Source organism: Miscanthus floridulus, chromosome 8, assembly GCF_019320115.1.
Source record: "Miscanthus floridulus cultivar M001 chromosome 8, ASM1932011v1, whole genome shotgun sequence".
Taxonomy (NCBI): Eukaryota; Viridiplantae; Streptophyta; class Magnoliopsida; order Poales; family Poaceae; genus Miscanthus; species Miscanthus floridulus.
This window is the reverse complement of record NC_089587.1, coordinates 147882887-147903673: the sequence shown is the minus strand read 5'-3', so window position 1 is coordinate 147903673 and position 20787 is coordinate 147882887. Positions and strand designations below refer to the sequence as shown.

Sequence of the window (20787 nt, the reverse complement as noted above, 5' to 3'; positions counted from 1 at the left end):
ATAGAAATACTTACCTATGAGTCCTACTAGTATAGGTCGAGTAGCTGCTATGCTCAGGATTTCGATAACGTGAGTAACCTGCCGTTACTCACAATAGGTGATTATTATTATCACTCATGATAAAAATGGTGGAAAGGAAAATGGAGATCAGACAGAGATATGGTTTGGGTATTGGTGGGTGTAAGAGGTTGTGTCCTGTGGCCAACGGGGCATAGCTTACTTACACTGTTTCCTTGTTTGTGTCGGTTAAGGACCGAACGTTGCATTGGTTTCTAGACAAGTCACAGACTTATTATTCTGAACACATACTTGTGTATGGGCACATTGAAGACTTGTTGCTCTCTTGCCGTGTGTTCTGGCTCTTTCTGAACTAACTGATTGAAGGCGGGGATGGTGGAGGTCTAAGCACAGCACTGAGTCCGAGACTCAGGAGCGGGGGCTTGGAGCCCAAGTTTGGACGAGGACCTGGACCCCATGATAGGAGAGTGGTGGGTTGGTCCTGCTTATGCCTAGGGTATAAGTAGGGCGTGTGTTTTGAGGTACCCAGCTGGGCACATTGATTCACCAATCACCGGCGATCTGGCATGGCTTGTCTATAGTCTAGCACCTTAGTAAGAACTGAAAGATGGAAAGTGGTGAAATGGAACTGTTTGCTCAACTCTTGCTTGAGAGTAGAATAGGTGCTTACATAGAATGGTTAGATAATGAACTAATCATGAATGCTAATAATTAACATACAGAAGGATTCACTATTAGTATTGCTTTCCACAAAAAGGAACCCAGCAAACCATAAAGCTTATCATATCCCTTGGAGTCAGAAAATTATTCCCACTAGTCAGATAAGTCTTGCGAGTATATTGTGTACTCAAGATTTATTTACCCATGTTGTAGGTGCAGCTTGAAGAGTAGCCTTTGTGTGGAGGATTCTTCTGGTGGGCACAGACGGATCCTTGTATATTATCGATAGATGTTTATTTTCATTTCGCTATTTAATTTTCACATTCTGAACTTGGTAATGTAATAATGTATTTCTAAGAACTCTGGTTGTATGAAATTGATTAAGTATTGTAAATTCGTTCTCATTTTTTGATCCTGGAGAAAAATGTGGATTATTCGAGCTCTCCTTGGGGTGTGCTCGACGGAATCCGCTCGTTGTAGCTTGCTTTCGGGGTGCTTAGTGCCTAGTGGAAGGCGAGTGCCTCCGAGAGTATGTTATTTCGGGGGGTTCTGCCACAAGTACAGAAAACATTTTCAGAGGTGGCCATTTTTTTCAAAGGCGGGCAGGTTGTCCACCTCTAACAAAAGGTCATTGTTAATCACTTTATAGAGGCGGTCTGAATGCCCGTCTTTGAAAATTGATCTGAAAATTGATTAACAGAGGCGAACGTCTTACGATGCTCGCTTCCGTTAATTGTTTCTAGATAACCTAGAAATTAATGAACTCACGATCTACAACTTAGAACTAACACCTTCTTGCCAATACACCACAAAATCACTTGTGAGTAGATATAGGATTCTATCTTTTTTACAAATATTTTTGTAATTTTGTTTTGAATATTTTGACTGCTAAATGAACTCAAATGAAAAACATCTTTAACTACAAAGTTTTAAATCTTGTTGACCATTATAACTTTGGTATAGGATGTGTCTTCATCCAAGATTGTTTGAAAAACTTAGAAAAATTGAGTAATTTAAAACATATATTTGAGAGACTAAACAACTTTAATTAAAAAACTTATCAACAAAAATATTGTAGAACAAGTCGGCAACAAGAACTTTGGTATTAACTATGTAAACATTCAAGATCGTTTAGAAATTATAGATTTTCAATTTAAAATCTATGAACTTAGAACACAAATTTAGGACTCTATATCACAGCCGGCCTAGTTTGAAATTTGGCACATAGTGGCCCATGTGCATGTTAACGAGATATTGTGGAGGGTTTAGTCCCACCTTGGTTGTTATGGGTGGGCTAGACCAATATATAAGGCTTCTAGAGTATATCCCACCATCACTTGATTAATCCTTTTACACGAAGCGAGGACGAACGCGTAAGTGGAATGGTGGTAGGTGTGGTTCACTCAGCATGCAAAGTGGATCTGAGCCATTTGGACTCTAGAATGTTACAAATGGTATCAGAGCCGACCTTCGCGGCCACGGGCACGTGCGGGTCAGGGGCACGGACATGGGGTTCATTGCGCGTGTAGGACCTACAGGGTGCACGGTATGGCACATGTGCCAGCACTAGACGCACGGTTGTGGGTATGTTGGGCCGACGAGGACGTCGAGCCCTTTAAGGGGGGGGTGTATGTCATATCCGGCCTAGTTTGAAATTTGGCACATAGTGGTCCATGTGCATGTTAACAAGATATTGTGGAGGGTTTAGTCCCACCTTGGTTGTTATGGGTGGGCTAGACCAACATATAAGGCTTCTAGAGTCCATCCCATCATCCCCGGACTCTGGGTTAATCCTTTTACGTGAAGCGAGGACGAACGCGTAAGTGGGATGGTGGTAGGTGTGGTTCACTCAACGTGCATAGTGGATCTGAACCGTTTGGACTCTGCGGCATTACACTCTAACCGACTTTGAATCAAAAACTTTTCAACTACAAAGCTACAGATTGTATTAAGGACTACACCTTTGATATAGACCAGGTCAACATTGAGATCGTTTGAAAATTTTAAATTTCAAAAATTTGTGAACTTAAAATAATATCAGGACTCTAAACAGTTTCAAATAAAAAAAATCAACTACCAAATATTGTAGATCGCGTGGAGAGCTCAATTTTGATATAAAGTTGTTTTCATTTGAGTTCATATGGTTATGAATTATTTTTTTGCAATTATTTATAGAGATGGACATCTTGAAATATGTCCGTCTCTGAGAAACGACTTTTAAAGATAAGCATTTAGAATGTCTGCCACTGCTAAAATTTTTGGAGACAAGCGGCCACCTCTATTAGTCGATAATTTTCAGGTGGCAGCCACCTTAGGACACCAATCTCTCAGAAGTGAACATTTTTCTAGAGGCCGCCCAACCATTTATTGAGACAGCCCACAAATATATCCGCCTCCTAAAATCATTTTTAGTAGCAAGAGCGAGGGTTTAGTCTGGATTTGGCCTGGAAGCAGCTCGCTAGCCCCTAAGCTAAGATCCACTATCTCTTTTTTATTATGGAGCAAGTCAAACTATCAATCCTCAGTAATACTGTATATGCCAACTTTTACTACTTCCTCTATCATGTAATATAAGTATATTTTAGTATTCAAAATTTATCCTAAAATATAATGCATTTTAGAGGACAAAAAATAGTTTTCTATTAAATACTTTCTATTTATCAGCTAATCACCATTAATCACGTTCATGATAGCGTCTGATTAGAAAATAAAATGAAGATATACATGTGTCTTTTATGTTATCTTAATTTGTCTTAAAATTCTTAGAATGCACTCTGTTACAGGATAGAGGGAGTATTTATTTATGATACAGACAACGAGTTTTCCAAATAGAAATCAGACAACCCTAACTGCACATAGTATAGAAAAAATGGAAAAGGACACCAGAAGCCTCGATCTATGGTAGTGGTAGTGGCGCAAATGATGGGCGGGGTCTGGGGCTGGGATGCCAAATCATGGGAGGTGCGTGTACGAAATCATGGGAGGACACGTCAGCACACGGAGGACGGTGCCCTTAATTAATTTAACCTAAGTTTAGTGGAGTAGTATAGGAATACACACGCGCATCTCTGCTTTGATACCCAAAAAAAATATAATAAAAATATCCATATGTGTTGCTATCTCCAGGTGGAGAGATGGCCAATGGTTAACAAGGAAATCACAACCGGATCAAGTTATTATTAGTATAGTATATACAAATAGTGGGCGACTGATGATGGCCACGTCCATATTATTGCACTAGTTGTTCCATGCTCCACTAATTATAGTTATAATTATACTCATGGATAAGGATGTTTCCACATGGAAAGATTGTGCCAAAATCTAATGAAGTAAGAGCATCTCCAAGAGTACCCAAAACACTCTCCCAATTTAGGATTTTTGGCATGATAGGAAAAGAACCATCTCTAATAACTCCTAATCCCACCTCCCAATCTTTTGGTACTTAGAAAAAAATCCTCCCTTGTGCGTCAAGATGCGCGGACTCCAGGTCGCGCGTATCCCCTCCCGCGGCTATCTGAGCGCATATTCTTCGGCCAATCTAAATGTGGAAGAGCGAAAAAAGAATAAAGAGTAGAAAATTGTTTCTAATGCAAATATACAAGAGAGAAAGCATATATATAATTGGTTAAGATAATTTAGAAATAGTATAGGATTCCTGATGTTAAATTGTCTTTTATATTTTAGGAGTGAATTTATTGGAAACTGTTAAAGATGATCTTATTTATTCCTCCCTATACTTTTTGGTGAGTTGGAAAACTATACGGTTTTAGAAAGAAAATATTAGGAACTCTTCTTAGCTATAAAAAGGGTTTTGGTGAACTGCAGGTATGAACTGTGAATTGAAGCGACGATAAAGAGGCGGCAAGGGTTACATGTGTATGGCAATGGAAAGAGTATATATACACATAATGAAGACAACTGATGATATAGCATGGCATCATGCTTAGGCGGTGAAATCGTGGCCATCTGCCAGGAAGAAGGGGACGATCACACAGTAAAAAAAGATAGATAAAGCGTCAGAGAGTGTAGGTTGTTTTGATTCGGCTAGGTAATTAACAAGCTGAGGGCCGTTGCGGCGTTTAGATGCTTGTTTAATGTTCCCAAAAAAAAAAACGGGACTGTAATAAGTTCTCATTTAAACTAGCTATCAAAATCATACGGGTGCTTATCACGTGAAACTCATTATAATTGTTACGGTTTGCGCCTTAGTGATTGAGACTGTTTAACATCGAGTGGTAAAATTAAATTTAAGTCCGAGGGGAAGATATTTAGCAAAGTCTCAACGGAACGGCGGTGAAGTTAAAATCCCCGTTCCCACAAAACCATAGCTAGTTTTTTTAGCAGAAATAAAAGGAATGGTTACGTTCTTTATTCTTAATAATGAACGGTACCACTAGATGAGTATATCTAGCCGGTAGGCACCACTGCTCCAGTAGACTAATGCGATCGATGTGCCAAGCAGACATACACTTTTTCCTTGTATCTTGCATGTTACACGAACAAGCAGTCTCAGTGGATCCAAAAGTCGAGAGCTTGGCCACAACACGTACACGTACAGAACTCAGGGAAGAAGTAGAATGGATCGTGTTGATGTGGTTAGAGGTCTGTCAGTTAGCTTTTTCTGTTGTCTTTTACTATATGTCATGATAAAGTAGTAAGATTGTTGCTATAGAGATGAGCAACCTCGGTTATTAATGGTGGGTAAAGAAATAAATCTATTATTACTTGTAACTTGATTAAAAGTGACCGGTTTTATTTTTAACCTTTACTTATAAGATTGCTGTCACAATATATGTGCCAAGTGATTAGGAAACACAAAACCACTTTCACGATTACGGGATAGTGATGCCTCGCAAGTGTCAAGTTATGGTTACCAGTAATAAATACTAGTCAGATTTGCCATGTCACTATTGATGTCCTTATGTTGGTATTACTCGTACCACCTGTCATTCATTACTTCTCTGTCCTGAAATTTTTAGTCATCATGTAATTCCAACCATTCTAAGCTTGTACAAAAAAATACTAATATTTACGATATAGAATTGAGTCAAGTAGGTACAATATAAGATGTATTTTTATACTATCGTCTAACAAAAATCCGACAAAGCCTTTGCCACCTTTCTAAAAAAATGTATTTTATAATTTATTTGTTGTGATAGATATTTATATTTTTCTCTGTAGATTTAGTTAAATTTAGAATGAGTTGATTGAGAACAGCTAAAAATGATATTTTAGAAAGAAGAAGTATGCATTCTTTTCATATATTGCGTAGCCGGATTTCTCCAAAAGCAAAGACAGTTTCGAGAGGGTCAAAGTCTTTGCCGAACTTGCAGCTGGCGAACGATGGGCCTAATTGGTTGGCTACCAAAATTTGTCATGTCAAGGATTTGGCAAGCTAAAAGTTGAGAAAAAAATTACCAAAGATTTGGCAAGCTAAATATGAGAAAATGGCAAGTTTTGGTAGCCAACCAATCATTAGCCAAAACTCTGCCCTGCCAAATTCTAGGCATGACAAATTTTAGTAATTAACCAACCAATCAGGCCCGATGAGACCGATCTGAACATCAGCATCGGTCACAGGACTCGCGTGACGTTGATGGTCACCGATCACATGTACCAGTACACACATGTGGTCCAGAAAGCAACTGGATCTTTTCTTTGACCTAGTAGCAGATTAGGATGTTATTAGTAGTATTCCTTGCACGGCTTTTTCTTATTGTTGCTTGTACACATTGGAAAAATCCTTTTCGCAAAAAGTGATAGGACAAACCCTCCCTGCTGTCATGCCTGAATATATACTTTGCCAGATTGTGAACAGCGCTCCAGCATGCGCTAAAAAGAGCCAATAATCTGGTACAGAAACTTGCATGGGCGATGCGTTCGTCATGACACCGTCATCACACGTCCTTTTGCATGTCTTCTAGTACTAAAATCTTATCTTATGATTTGATATCGAATGACCGGGGCAAAAACCCTGATGTTTCACCCCACCTCTCGCCGACTAAAAGAGTTGTGGTCAACTTAAAGAGAGATGATTCTCGCGTTCGCCGCCTCTATCCTTTCTGCGGAGAAATAATGAATGAAATCCTCCAGCTAGCAACTAGCAATGTAACCCAATTGCTCCGGAATGCATGGGCCATGGCATGCGTGCGTAGCTCTATATACGACGATGGCGAAGACGACAGCACAAGCATGCGCACCAACACTACCACATTCAGTTCGTTCGTTCGTCAGCAACTAACTGGACACGATATATCCAACTGCCACTGACAGAAGAATGTCCAACTGTCGATCAATGAAACCTAGAGAGGCCCGGCCCGATCGATCTGTGTTCTGGGCTGTGCTCGCTTTCTCGGCAAGACGACGACGGAGACAAGCAGGCAGGTCGGTCGGTCATCACCATTCCATGGAGATTACAAGACCATGCATGTGGCATATTGGCAATAGTGGGTGGCTGCTCTTGTTACCAGATCGACCCCGAACACGACAGGTCGAGCTTGCAATTGCACTGGGACAAGAGTACTCCTAGTGCGGAGGTGTAGGTGGTGGGGCTTTTCTTTTCGCGCTTTACTAGATTTCTTTTTTCTTCTGCGATTCAGATGTGGGATTGGGTCTGCCGCCGGCACTGTCGAATCCAAATGTAATGAGAGCCAAGAAAGAACTCGGTATAAGCAACATTATCTTCCTTGTTTTCATTTTCTTCCACTTTTGCTGCTGTCAACGTACTAACTATCTTGTTCATGTTATGTGAACCATTCTTTGCATGTCCCTGGCCCCACCTTTTTATCGTTTCAAATACCCCGTATCATTTCGTACTCTCTGTGCTCTGCGTCATCCAATACTATTCATCCGTTCATCAGTATCTGATTTGCTGGTTTTCCCATGCTCGATCCGCCGAATGCGTCGGATATGTTGAGGATGCACGATGCTGGTATTGAACCATGTGTTTAGGCTTGTTTTTACATGCAGATAGAGATCTTCGATTTTGTTTCGAGCACCTATAGCACTAAGGGCCCAGCCCACCCCAGCCGGCGGCCCTGTTGGGATGGACTCTTCCATTGTAGCCAGCCCAGTCAGAAACACGGCGTGCTAGTTTTAACTTGGTTTGTTTTCCAAAATATGAACTTCGTTAGTTTGCCATTGCTCGCAAAATCAGATCACATTATGGCGTACCTTCAACTTCAGGGTCCTCTCAGAAACTAGAAAAGGTTTCTAGTCTAGTCATAAAAAGATTTGATAGGTAGATAATAAAGAATTAAGAAGTGATTAGACAAAAAATTATTTTGAAAAAACTATTCACTAAAAATATGGTTTCTATATGCAATGATACATAAGATAATTTAATAATAAATTAGAAACTACTTGTGGTTTCTATTATTGAGACTGCCCTAACTGCCCTCAAAACTCAGTGGTAAAGACGGCTAACGAGACCATTTATAAACAAAGCTAACAATAATATAAGTAAAACCGATATCACAAAAAAAAAGTGGGGCCTCTTGTAATTGTGCCTTGCTATGTTGAATGCCACATAATTTGTCAAGAACGATTACAAACAGAAAACGTCCAAGAGTTGACACCTCAAAATTTCAATCAATACAGATCCCAAAAACTTCCTCAGTAGGAGTATATTATACGCTGGCAGACTTGAACTGCTACATCTGACAGGGCCGCCACGACACGACTTGAAATTACAGCCTCCTTCCTCTCCTACCACCCTTTCTGCGAGTGCTGTCAGTGGGGACTGGAGTAACATCCTCTGTACACAATGAAATCCCAGGTTAACAAACCATGCAAGAGAAACCACAGTAAATTTTGATGCCATATAACTTTTCAAAGCAAGATAACTACATTCTACCAAATATTTCTAGCAACCACGGTAAAGTTTGATTTGTCATAAAACCTTTTCATCAAAAGATGATTATATTCACAGTACATTCTACAGTTTACGTATATCTAAAACATGATGTATTTTAATGGAGTTATGCCTCCCTCCAGGTTTGGTTCAATGATGCCAACAGCCTCTAGTCCTCCCTGGGTTTGGTTCAATGATGCCAAGTGCCAGTTGGGCATACTATAGAACAATAGCCAGATAATGTTTTCACTTGTTCATAGTAGCTCAAGCTTCAAGTTTTGCCCTTGCCAAGCATGTTTTCACTTATTAAAAGTAGCTCAAGCTGAAGTTTTGTCCTTGCCAAGCACAGCATGTACGTGTTTACCCATTAGCCCCAAAATACTAGGCCAAGGTTCTGCATAACATACAGCAGCAGACATCTAGGACTTTTTAAAATCTAGCTCAGATGACAGAAAGATGCAAAAGGGAAAATTCATAGGCCAGCATGCTTACCAATACGGCCAATCTTCATGCCAGATCGAGCAAGGGCTCTAAGGGCAGACTGAGCACCAGGGCCAGGGGTTTTGGTCTTGTTTCCACCAGTAGCACGGAGTTTAATGTGCAATGCAGTAATTCCAAGCTCCTGCAAATGGGAAATAAGAAAATGAGGACCTACTTATCAACAAGTAACGTATTTTTTCCACAGTAAGAAAATACCTTGCATCTTTGTGCAACATCCTGTGAGGCAAGCATAGCAGCATAAGGTGAGGACTCATCACGATCAGCTTTAACCTTCATGCCACCTAGACAATGCAAAAATTGTCAAATTCTAGTAAAAAGAAAAAGGAAGACCTGAGTGACTAGAAAAAGAACTTGCAACTTTAAGAAACCAGGACAATAGGCAAAACAACATTTAGCTTTAATCCAACTCAAACTGGTTTAAAAAAAGCTGTCTGAAACCTCATAACAGAACATATTATTTGTATCTATATAAACTAAATCACAACTAACTGGTGACAGGGAGACCATTTGACAGTAGTCATAAGTTCAGCTGTCAGAGCAAATACACAGACAGCCAATCTGCAGTCAGAAATTATTCTCAATTGATCTGATGTTTCATTCAGCAACAGGTAATAGAAGCCTAAAATAACTGGTAAGACAAAGTGCAACTGGACTGTACACAACTAAACAGAAGATGAAACACAACAAACAGAAATCATGTTCACTTCCATGATATAGGCACCTTCATTCAATTTAGCGATGGTACCCAGCAGGAATGACTCAGCTAAATCAGTGCAAAAAGCAACTGACTGAGGCCAAGCAAACACCACAGGATACACAATAGCAAGATAAGACACCTAAAACAAACAGGAAGAGAGAGGACCCAGAGAAAAACTCTCTGGCCCCTCATTATCAATGTTGCACAGCTATGACTCGAAACGCTCCCACGTGAATGGAAGGGAGGCGATCTTAAGGGCCGTGCTTGAGAAAGACAACTAGAAACCAATACAAAGCATTACCACATAGCATTCCTTCTATCACAAATAAACCAAGATAGCACACAAAGTCCATCCAATGTGATGCTAGACACCATGTCCAGGGAAACAATGCAATTGAATCAATTGAATGAAGTGGATGGCAAGCTCGACCAGCCAAACTAAGCAGCAGCATATTCATCAACTACAGCTACATCTCCTTACAGAGAAAGGGCCAATCAATAGACAATAGCACAAATAAGCATATGAAAAAATAACAGTGTCATCGCAATCAGAGAGTAACCCCAGTAGCATAGATCAACTACAGCTACATCTCTTTACAAAGAAAAAGACTATGGTAGTAAATAGGCTACCCAACATTACCAAAGTCATTGCAATGGTACTAAATACCCATAAGTACCAATGTCATTGCAATCAAACAATAATCCCAGTATCATAGGGACTCGCAAAAGAAACGTGAGAAGGCTAAGTACCAGTGATGCGGACGAGCGTCTCCCTTCCAGACAGATCCGTCACATGCTGCAACACCACACACAAACACACATGTAAGTTTCAATTTTTCGCTCGTTTCTACGAATCCTTCGCCCAGAATCGGATGGGAATGGAATCGGGGATTGCTGCGTCTTACGATGAATGTGTCATTGAATGACGCGAAGATGTGGGCGACACCGAAGACGTGCTCACCCTCGCGGACGGTGGGGCCAAGCGTCACGTTCTCCTCCTTGGGCTCACGCGTCTTCTTCCTCCCAGACTGCACAGCATCGGCTCAAAAACAGCAACACAGCGGTCATGACCAGCTCGCTTTAAGATCTGAAAGAGGACGCAGAGGTAGAGATGGCAAAGCTACATACCATGGCGGCTACGGCTGCAAAAGAGGGGACGGCTGCAAAAGAGGGGTATGTTAGAGTTTGCTAGGGAGGACGGCGGCGAGTGGCGGCGAAAAAACCCTAACACGCAGCGGTTGTGTTTCGGCTTCACGCTGCCTGTATAAGTAGCGGTCGACCATTCGTGGGTACTAGAATCCTTGAACAATGCACTATCTAATTACCAGAACTCAACTGATATTATTCTAAGCAGTCTTGGACAGGGTTTAAGCTACCACTAAACAACCTACACAGCTGATCAGCAAGCACCAAATTGCTGCCAACTGGAGACCCAAGTGAGGGATCTCTCAGCACCAAACACCTGCAGACTAATGTACTTATTCACTAACTAACTAACTAACTAAACAGCATCCCTGGACCAGAACCAAGAATCGATTTCAATCACGCCAGCATACCAGAATTACAAGACAAGCTTCACTGATGATGCAAAAGCAGAACACAACATTACAAGAGAAGGACGCTTCACGGATCATGCAAAAACACAACACTCAATACCCAATACACAGTAGCAGCCTAAATGGGAACGCACAAGAGCATCAGGAATCAACGCAATCGTGTCAAAGCAGCAGGAGGGGCAGGGATAAATCAAGAAGCCGACGAGGCGCGCGCAACGCCACCGTCGTCCTCCTCCGCCAGCCCCATCCGCATCACCTGACACGCTCTACCACCTCATCGCGAAGCCGATTCAAAGCCCGGATCTGCTATCGTTCGGGAGGACGGGAGGGAAAGGGACGTGGAGACAGACCTCGACGGACGGCGGGACCGAGAGGAGGGCGCAGCGGCAGCGGTGGCGGCGGGCGATGGAGAGGAGATGCTGCTAGGGTTTTGCCCAGCGCAAGCGCGAGGCAGTGCTGCTTATACTGCGCTTGGCCCGGCGGACGCAGGTAGCACAGGTACAAAGCCTTGTTGGGCCAAGTCGCCGTCCAGCAAGTCAAAAAATCCCATGGGCCGTCCAGCAAGCCCAAGAATCCCATCCATGCCAGATCACACGGTTATTTACGACCATTTCTTCGACTGGCTATTTCAAAAGAAAAAAAAAACTTCGACTGCCTAGGAATGGGGCGAGGCAGTGAGTGAGGCTACGAGAAAATATGATGTGGGTCCCAATCCCAACTTTATTCAGGTTTTTAGGCACACTGTTGGTATTCCTCGGAAATCTGCCGGTTCAATAGAAGAAGTTTGTTGATATGCTAATACGAACTTCAGAACTTACAAGACAAGCTTCACTTATCATGCGGAAGTGGAATAATTTTCTTCGGTCTCTTTTCTATTTTATTGTGGTTAGACCTGGTCACGACGAAGAATTAGGGAGAATAAGTTTCATATCAGTGTTCCTCATTCTTCAGTGGCAAAAAGAAAAAGAAGGAAGACACTGGTGGAACAAAGACCTTGAGACATAGTGCTTGACTTGATTATTTTGTCTTTCAATTACTCAAGACCCAAGTGAAGGCTAAGAAGCCACATGGTTAAAGGTAATATGGGTAAGTTTGAAAATCAGATCAATTTATTCTAATCCGGAGGAGAATTCTTGATTGAACGCATGTGTACTTTTGAGGCGTGAAAGCATTATAGCAACTCCTGATCCATTGCTGAGTTTAGCTTTGCTTAGGGACTGACAAAGGTTAAGTTTGGGGGAACTTGTTGACGGTCATTAACACCAATTATAAACTGTCAACATAACCTGCATATATATTTAATTCCATCACCAAACATAAGAATAGGGGTTTAAACTAATGAATTCCATGAGCTTTGGTGAATATGTGACTGCAAGAGGATTTATCCATAAAACAGCTCCTGGGGCCACTGTCATACACTCCAAACAAGCAAACCGACAACAACAAGTGATTCAACCCGCGAAAACTGCGAAAGACAACTCTAGAAGGTTCCAGAGGGCACCATGTAACATCCCAAGTGTTAAGCTTGCATAGTTGCACTTGCATTGCATGAGCATAAGCATCATCCATTTATTTGCACTTATGAGCATGAAATGATATATTTTCTATTTGTGATTACTTTCATAAAATGCTTAAATTGCCTTGTGAATGCGTAGTGATCATGCTTGTTAATGCAAGTGGTTGTTGTTTGGTCACCAAACCAACTTAGACACACTTAGGATGAAAAATGAAACCATGTTTATATTCATGACTTGGTCCAAAGATGTTTTTAAGTGTTGGTATGCTTAAAATTTACCTTTATCATGTTGATTGTTTGACCTATCTTGACTAACTACTTAGAGGGCTTGCATGGTAGTGGGACCTAAATAAAAGTTGTAGTTTAGCTCATGTGGAACAAACTTTATTTAATGGTCAAGAGCTGAATCAGTGCCTAGCTTAGTTAAATAGGGCTCACAAGAATCAATTCAATACTGTTTTTGAAACCTAAGAATTGGTTGTCATAAACTGACTTTCAGTTTGCATGTGGCCAACTTTGGGGCATTTTATTTTGAAAACCAGTGAGAATTAGACAAAGCTTTTTAAAGCAAAGTTGTAGATCTCCTGTAGCTCTACACTTTTGATTATTCAAATTTTCACTAACTCAAACCTGAATCGGCCCTTGCCGATTCAAATTTTGGACGGCGACGTGGCCGACCACGTCAGGCCATGGCCGCCGTGTGGCTGTCGTACACTGGAGCCAGGCCCACGGCATGGTTGCGGTGGCGCTGAAGGCAGCACAGCCTTGCGCGCTCTCTCTCGCCCTCACTCTCACTCTCCCTCTTTCTCTTTCGCTCTAGCACAGCACCGAGGCGGAGGCGACCATGCCACGCCACCGTCGACCTTTCGCTGGCCAAGCTCACCACCCACGCCACGCCACCACTCAATTCCTCGCACCCATAGCTCCGCCGCGTTGCCTTCTATTCCACAGAACCGCTAGCGTAGCTGTTCGAGCCTAGGTGAGCACCTTAGAGCTGGTGCACCGTCATCGTGACTACCATTGCCGCCGTAGAGCTTGAGCTTGCCATGGCCACGCTCGCCTAGTCCTCTTCCTCTCTTGCTTCTAGGCATTAGAGCTTAGCCATAGGATGGGGAAACTAGAACGGGGCTTGGTTGAGTAATGCCGTCACCCAGCTCACAGGAACATCGCAACGCCGCTGTCGTGTTCACGCCGTGCCACCGCCATGCACGCGGTCGTGCCTCATCGGCGCCACCGCGAGCCTAAACCTTAACCCTCGACCTCTACTAGGTTACCCTAAAGCCATGGCCGAGCTCCCCAGAACTTGCCATGGCCGGAGATGGCCGGAGCGCCGCCGTGCAGCGCCGCCATCCGCTAGGAGCGCCGCCGCCCTAGCTAGAGGCTATAATAGGTTCAACCACCTACACTGCTGGATGCGGGATAAGGAGGGGAAGCCATTGGGGGTGATCGCGTCGTCGGAGACCTCACCTTTTGCGAGCTCTTCGTCGGTCAAACGGCGCCCCTGTTTTGTGTGGATGACGGGTGGGGCCGGTTGACTGAGGGGCCCAATGGGCAGTCACAGGGAGTGTGTAGGAATTCGGGTGTGCTTAGCTTTTAACAGGGTTTTGCTGTTTTTCTTTATTTGCTTTTTTAGAAATTGTAGCAAACTTGTAAAATCCATATCTAGAGCTAGGAGTGTCCAAATTGAGTGAACTAAATTTTGTTAGTTTCATCTTGATGAGTACTATCTGATAAAAATATGAAACTTGGTATGTGATACAGTTTTATACCCTATTTGGATTTATTTTGTTTAATGCCTATTAATCTTGATGAGTTAGGGAGATGCTAAAATTGTGATTCCAATTTTGTTGGTTTTGTTTTGACATGTTGGAGCTAGGAAAAAATATTAAACCTACGGTAAGCGTGCTTTGAATATGACTTTGGCCCCGTTCGCTTCGCTGAAAAAACAAGCAAAAAACATTGTTCCGGCTGATTTGTTGTGAGAGGAAAACACTGTTTCGACTGGAAAAAAAAGCTGAAAAGTATGAATTATAAGAGAAGCGAACAGGGCCTTTGTAATTGAACTTGATTAAATGCTAGTTTCTTGTGAAATTAATTGTGGTAGATTTGTGTAACCAATGGGCATGAATTAATTTCCACAACATTCTTGTGTTACGAGGAATGTAAGAAAAATAGGAAATCTATTGTTTGACACTTTTCACTATGCTAAACCTATTTAAGTTGTTATAAGCCTATGCAACTTGTCATTTTTTAGAGGTTGCTATACTTATTCAAATGGCATGAAATTTGAACAGTAGACTCTTGGGAGCATGTGTAGGCTGCTGTAATTTTCCCAGACTTTTCTGTGCACTGGAAATAGCAGTTCCAAATTTTACCTTTGAAAGGTCCTTGTTTGGTTTTGGTAATTGAGTGACAACTTAGATGGACTAATTGTGTTTATGTGAGATACACAGGTGATTAGTCCATAGGTACATGTGTGTGAGCAACAATGCCATGAAGGTGAAAATGGCTTGGAAATGTTGCAAAGCTCACACATGTGACGATGAAGGAGCTTAAATGCACATGAGACATGATATTGAGTCATGTGATCAAGGTGGAGAATATCAAGATAAGACTTGGCTTGATGGACCGGTTGCAAGCGTGAAGGGCAAGTTGAAGGCTTTGGAGTGATGGACCATGTGGCGGTGAAGCTTGAGCAAGACTTGGCGCCGATGGACGATGGCAATGGTGAAGAGCAAGTAGAGTCAAGATCGATGAACCAATATGATCATGTGATGATATGAAGTGGATCATATCATTATTGATTGTGTTGATACATGTGTTGCATCGACATTAGAGGAGATGGAATGGAATGCGCAAGGCAAAGGTATAACCTAGGGAATTTCATTTCACCGGTCATAGGTGTGTAGAGAAGTTTATGACCGGGTTTAGGATAGATGGCCGTACTATCAAGAGGGGCAAACTTATTTGCATATTGGTCATCTAGTGCCACTCGAGTGATCTAACTTTGCATCGTCGCTAGGATCGAGTGGCGTGGCAAGTTGAGTGGCTAACATCCTTTGGGAAATGATTGTGAAAAGCTAACACACATACACATGGTGGTGTACACTTGGTGGTGTTAGCACATTTACAAAGGAGGTGGTGTTTGCAGGGGTGAGATGGGTTTTGGGTCCCTCTCTCCCTCCCACCGAGCTTGAGTAAGGTACCGACCTCGACTGGACGCGTCCGGTCACACTTGATCGGACGCAGCCAGCGTCCGGTCACACTCCAGCTTCTGCGTCATCGTACGTTAGCGTGACTGGACGCAGGTAGTCAGCGTCCGGTGCATTTGGATCCAGCGTCCGGTCACTTGACCGACGCTGGCATCTCCTCCATTCTCTTCACCCTTGCTCAAGTGTGCTAACCACAAGAATTTGCATCTGGTGCAATAGAAAATAGGCATTCCAGGTGCTTTCGAGAAAATGGAATGCCTATTTTCTATTGCGCCGGATGCAAATTCTTGTGGTTAGCACACTTGAGCAAGGGTGAAGAGAATGGAGGAGATGCCAGCGTCGGTCAAGTGACCGGACGCTGGATCCAAATGCACCAGACGCTAACTGCCTACGTCCGGTCACGCTGACGTACGATGACGCAGAAGCTAGAGTGTGACCGGACGCTGGCTACATCCGATCAAGTGTGACCGGACGCGTCCGGTCGAGGTCGGTACCTTACTGGAAACGACCGGACGCTGGGGGTTCAGCGTCCGGTCAGTTGAAAGCTACTGCGTTCGGTCAAGTCAAGTGACCGTTGGAACCGGGACACGTGGTCGTCTGCGAGCGACCGGACGCTGAGGTCCAGCGTTCGGTCAACACGACCGGAGCGTCCGGTCGGCCCGACCGTTGCCCAGTGAAGGGGTAACGGCTAGTTTAGCCCTTGGGGCTATAAATAGAAGTGGCCTTCGATCATGGCTGGTGTGGAGCACCTCAAGGGACTTAGTGTCCATGCTTGTGAGTGCTTGGGAGCCCTCCATCACACATATACTTGATAGTGATCATTCGATTGTGTGAGTGAGCGATTCTAGTGTGATTGCATCGTGAGGTTGCATCGAGTGGCACTAGGTGATCGAGTTGCAAGCCGATGGTACTTGTTACTCTTGGAGGTTGCCACCTCCTAGACGGCTTGGTGGTGGTCTCCGTCGAAGCGCGCAAGAAGCTTGTGCGGCGCTCTGGAGAAGCGCTTGTGAGGGGCATTGTGCTCGCCCTGTGGGAGCCACGAAGAGCAACTCTAGTAAAGCGTGTCATTGAGCTACCCTCACTCAAGGGGTAGGTTCTTGCGGCGCCCGACGTGCGGGCTTAGCGGGTGATGCTAATTAGCCACCGAACCACCAAGTGAGCGGTCGACACAACGGGGACTAGCGTGTTGGCAAACACGTGAACCTTGGGAGAAAAATCATCGTGTCAACCTTGTTCTTCCCGTTGGTTTGCATCCCCATTACACAAGCTTGCTATTACTTTTATATATATTAAGCTTGTGTAGTTGCTCTTGTAATTAGATAGCTTGTGTAGCTTGCTAATTACCTTCTTGCTTGTGTAGCATAGAAGTAGCTCCCTTGTGTGGCTAATTTGGTTTTAGTAACCTTGTTAGTCACATTGCTTAGTTTGTGTAGCTAAGTATTTATGCTCTCTAATTAGGCATTGGTTGTCTTGTTATTGAGCATTGCTAGTGAGCTTAGTTAGCTTTGTGCTTTTGCTTACTAGCATGTGTAGGAGCTCCCTTGTTGCTTAAAGTACTAGTGGCATAGGTTTATGTAACCTTGCTCCTAGAATTGTTTAGGAGAGCTCTAGCTAGCCCGGCACCTTTGTTGCATAATTAGTATCTTTGGAAGGTGCTAGAGAACATATATAGAGGGGTGTTGTCTTGGCTAGACTAATAGTTTTAATTCCGCACTTGTTTCGGTTAGCCAACGTGATTAATTTTAGAAAAGACTATTCACCCCCCCCTCTAGTCTGCCATCTCGACCCTTCAACCTTGCTATGCTTATTAAATCAATAACTGTTTTTAATAAATTGTTTGGGCTTAACCATTATACTTTCTAGCATGTTTGTGATGTATATAATCTGATGGTACACTTGGTGGTTTCCAGATTTGATTGGTTGTATGTAGCTAGCTAATTATTGCTCAATAATTCACTTGCATCTAGTTCTTGACTGGTTTGCTTTGTGTGAGCTTGATGCTTGTTGATTTGATGCTTAGGCTAATTAAGGTAAGTTGTTAGCTGCAGGTTTTAGGCCTCTTACTGCTGATGAAAAACTTTACCTTAGGTTGCTAGAATGTGGTAAGTGTTTGTTTCTTGTACTAGAGATGAGATATGCACCTACTCGATAAAGTAAAGTTAATATTATACTAGAGAGGAGATATGCACCTACTCAGTAAAATAAAATTAATCTTGTCATCACCTTGCTATCTTGTTATTAAGAATGAGTATATATATATGCATGCATTTCACCCTATCATTCATGTCATCCCTTGTGCATTCTCTATATTTATCTATATACTCATACATATAGGATCGATGGAGGGAGTGACATTGCTGGAGTTCGAGCTCAAAGGAGAGGAGACTCCGTAGGAGATCCCACAGCAGGAGGTTCTCGAAGGAGAAGGATAGGTTGAGGAGGAGCTGCCCGAGTGTCCTGATCACAGACCCTCAGCCTATTTGAAAGGCAAGCCCTGAAGCATTCTAAGTCTCCTATGTTTTATAAATGCCAACTTGAGTTATTTATGTTTGATGCATTAGGTTGTAGAAGTTGAGTGGAAACACTTGATGCATATGATCTCCTTGTCTAGAAATATATCTTGAAAGCCTATGTAGGTCCAGGATCGAATAAATGCTTAGCCATGCTTAGTTCGGTCGAAGTCGGATGATTTCCTGTCACCTGCGAGCTATAGGTGGATACCTGGTCACGGTTGGCTATATTTGCTATCGTGGAAAAGAACCATGTGATGATGTAAATGGAGATTGGGTGGAGTCTAGGTTGTAGGATGACACTTGTGATTCCATCCAAGCCGCTTAAGGACCGCATCATTGATGGTCCTCGTCATTTTGAACATAGCCTCTCACTTAGCTGGCTAGATAACTCGTTCTGACCGCGAAGCCAAGTAGCTCAACTCAGTCCAGGAGTCATTCTATCCGAGGGTGCACACTGAAGGTAGTAAGGATGTGCGGAGAGCTAGATATGAGACCAAGGGTAGGCCGGGCCTAAGCATCCTGGCAGTTGGTTAGTCCCTGAGTGTGTGACATTGATCGAACCCACGAAATGAGTCCTGAGTTGTACCAAAGGTGACCTAAGGCTACCTTCGTGTGGTACGCCTGGGTTTGTGTTAGGATTTCTGCCCAGCTAGTTACAATCGATTCGAATCGCCGTCTCTCTCAGATAGTGAGAAACTTGACTGAGCTTCCTTCTATCGTAGTAAGTAAATGGAAGTGAAATGGTTATGATGATGATATAATCAATGGCTATGGTTACTAATGTGATGTTATATCTATATTTGTATACAACATGTTTGGCACAGGTTAGTTGCTAATCTAGAGTGAATAGCTATAATTAACTTGATGACCGAATTATAAAATGTGTAGCTCAACTAGTGGCTTTTTATGCAAAATGATGTGAAGCTAAACCTACTTATCAAGCTTTCCATAATCCTTGGTGTCACTTTATTTTTGGTTTATGACGGGTAGGTCTACCTGAGTACATTCCAGTACTCAGGGTTTATTCCCACTTGTTGCAGATGGTATTGTATATCATGGTTATTGCAAGAACTGCTTCTCTCCAGCGATGGACGAGGAGTGAGACCGTGGGCGTGGTCCTTCTATATTAGTTTGCTCAGGTTGCTTTTGTTGGACTTGATCATGGAACTGGCACGTATCTAAACTATGTGTGTGAGATGTTTTAAAACTATATTGCTTCCGCTACTGAGTTTGAACTTCCTGTTGTAATAATTATATTTGAACTCCGATGTATGTTGAAGTACTTGTGAACTTTAAGTAACATGTGACATGTATGTTGAATCATGTACGATCTTGGTTTGTATGTTGGTTATGAATCGAGGTCATTCGCGACACTTGATGGACTACCGGGTTTATATGGGCTCAAGTATGACAGTGTGACCGCCTCGGTGGTTGCCATTGTACTTGTGCTCATATAAATTGGTCGGTTTTGTGACACACCACGCCGAAGTTGGGGCCAAATGGCCATAATAGTGGGCCAGCCAGCCCACTAGGGAGGCCTCCCGGCCTGCTCTGAAGCCCGCTCGCCTTCTGCTGCCTCATATGCGTTTCCAAGATCTACACCGTTGATTTTAAGGCGGTTATAGGTCGGTTCATCTAATGATGATTGAGGGAGTCGACGTGGATCGATGACGTGGTGATTCCTTGCCCCCTACTCCACCTCGATTCCTTGCCCCCTACTCCATCTCGATTACTTGCCCCCTACTCCACCTCAGGCCTATATATAGTAGCCCCTACCCCCTCCCTAGAGCCATCCCTAAAACCATAATTCATATCTCTCATTCAGAGATCAAGATACACCAAGAGGATTAGGTCTAGACTCTCTAATGTAGTAGATTAGTAGCTTAGGAGTGAGGGTCAAGTTGGGCTGATGCTCAAGTTCTGGATCTAGTCTTGCAGGCTCGGTAAAGCCTTGTATCTTCACTTCTACATTTTGTAAGACTTATTATCAATTTATCATATTCATGTCTACATGGCTATGCTTACTTTGAATATATATCTTGCTTAGTTGAGGTTATCATTACTTTTGTGTGCGGGTTCATAGAGCGCTTAGCCTGCTAGTTTGTTGGGCTAAGTAGCCGAGCCTCGTGTAAGCATGGTGCTTATACGATGCTCTGCCTATGAGTACACCCTATTCTCTGGTTGTGTGGTAGTAGCGGGTGGTGACAGTCCCATCTATCCTTTGTAGTTCACACCGAATTGAGCAAGTTCTTAAATTGTAGG

The 20787-nt window shown here is 42.9% G+C and overlaps 1 protein-coding gene across 1 annotated transcript; it reads right to left on the bottom strand.

Annotated features, from left to right (window-relative positions):
- Positions 1–8172: 8172 nt before the first annotated feature.
- On the bottom strand, positions 8173–11749 carry LOC136473653 (small ribosomal subunit protein uS11y-like). The gene is made up of 7 exons (XM_066471308.1): positions 11635–11749; positions 10857–10888; positions 10634–10756; positions 10479–10524; positions 9227–9312; positions 9023–9152; positions 8173–8434 (listed from the first exon to the last, which is right to left on the bottom strand). The coding sequence occupies exons 2-7, from the start codon at positions 10857–10859 to the stop codon at positions 8367–8369; spliced, it is 456 nt and encodes a 151-aa protein (XP_066327405.1). The 5' UTR covers positions 10860–10888; positions 11635–11749; the 3' UTR covers positions 8173–8366.
- Positions 11750–20787: the final 9038 nt, after the last annotated feature.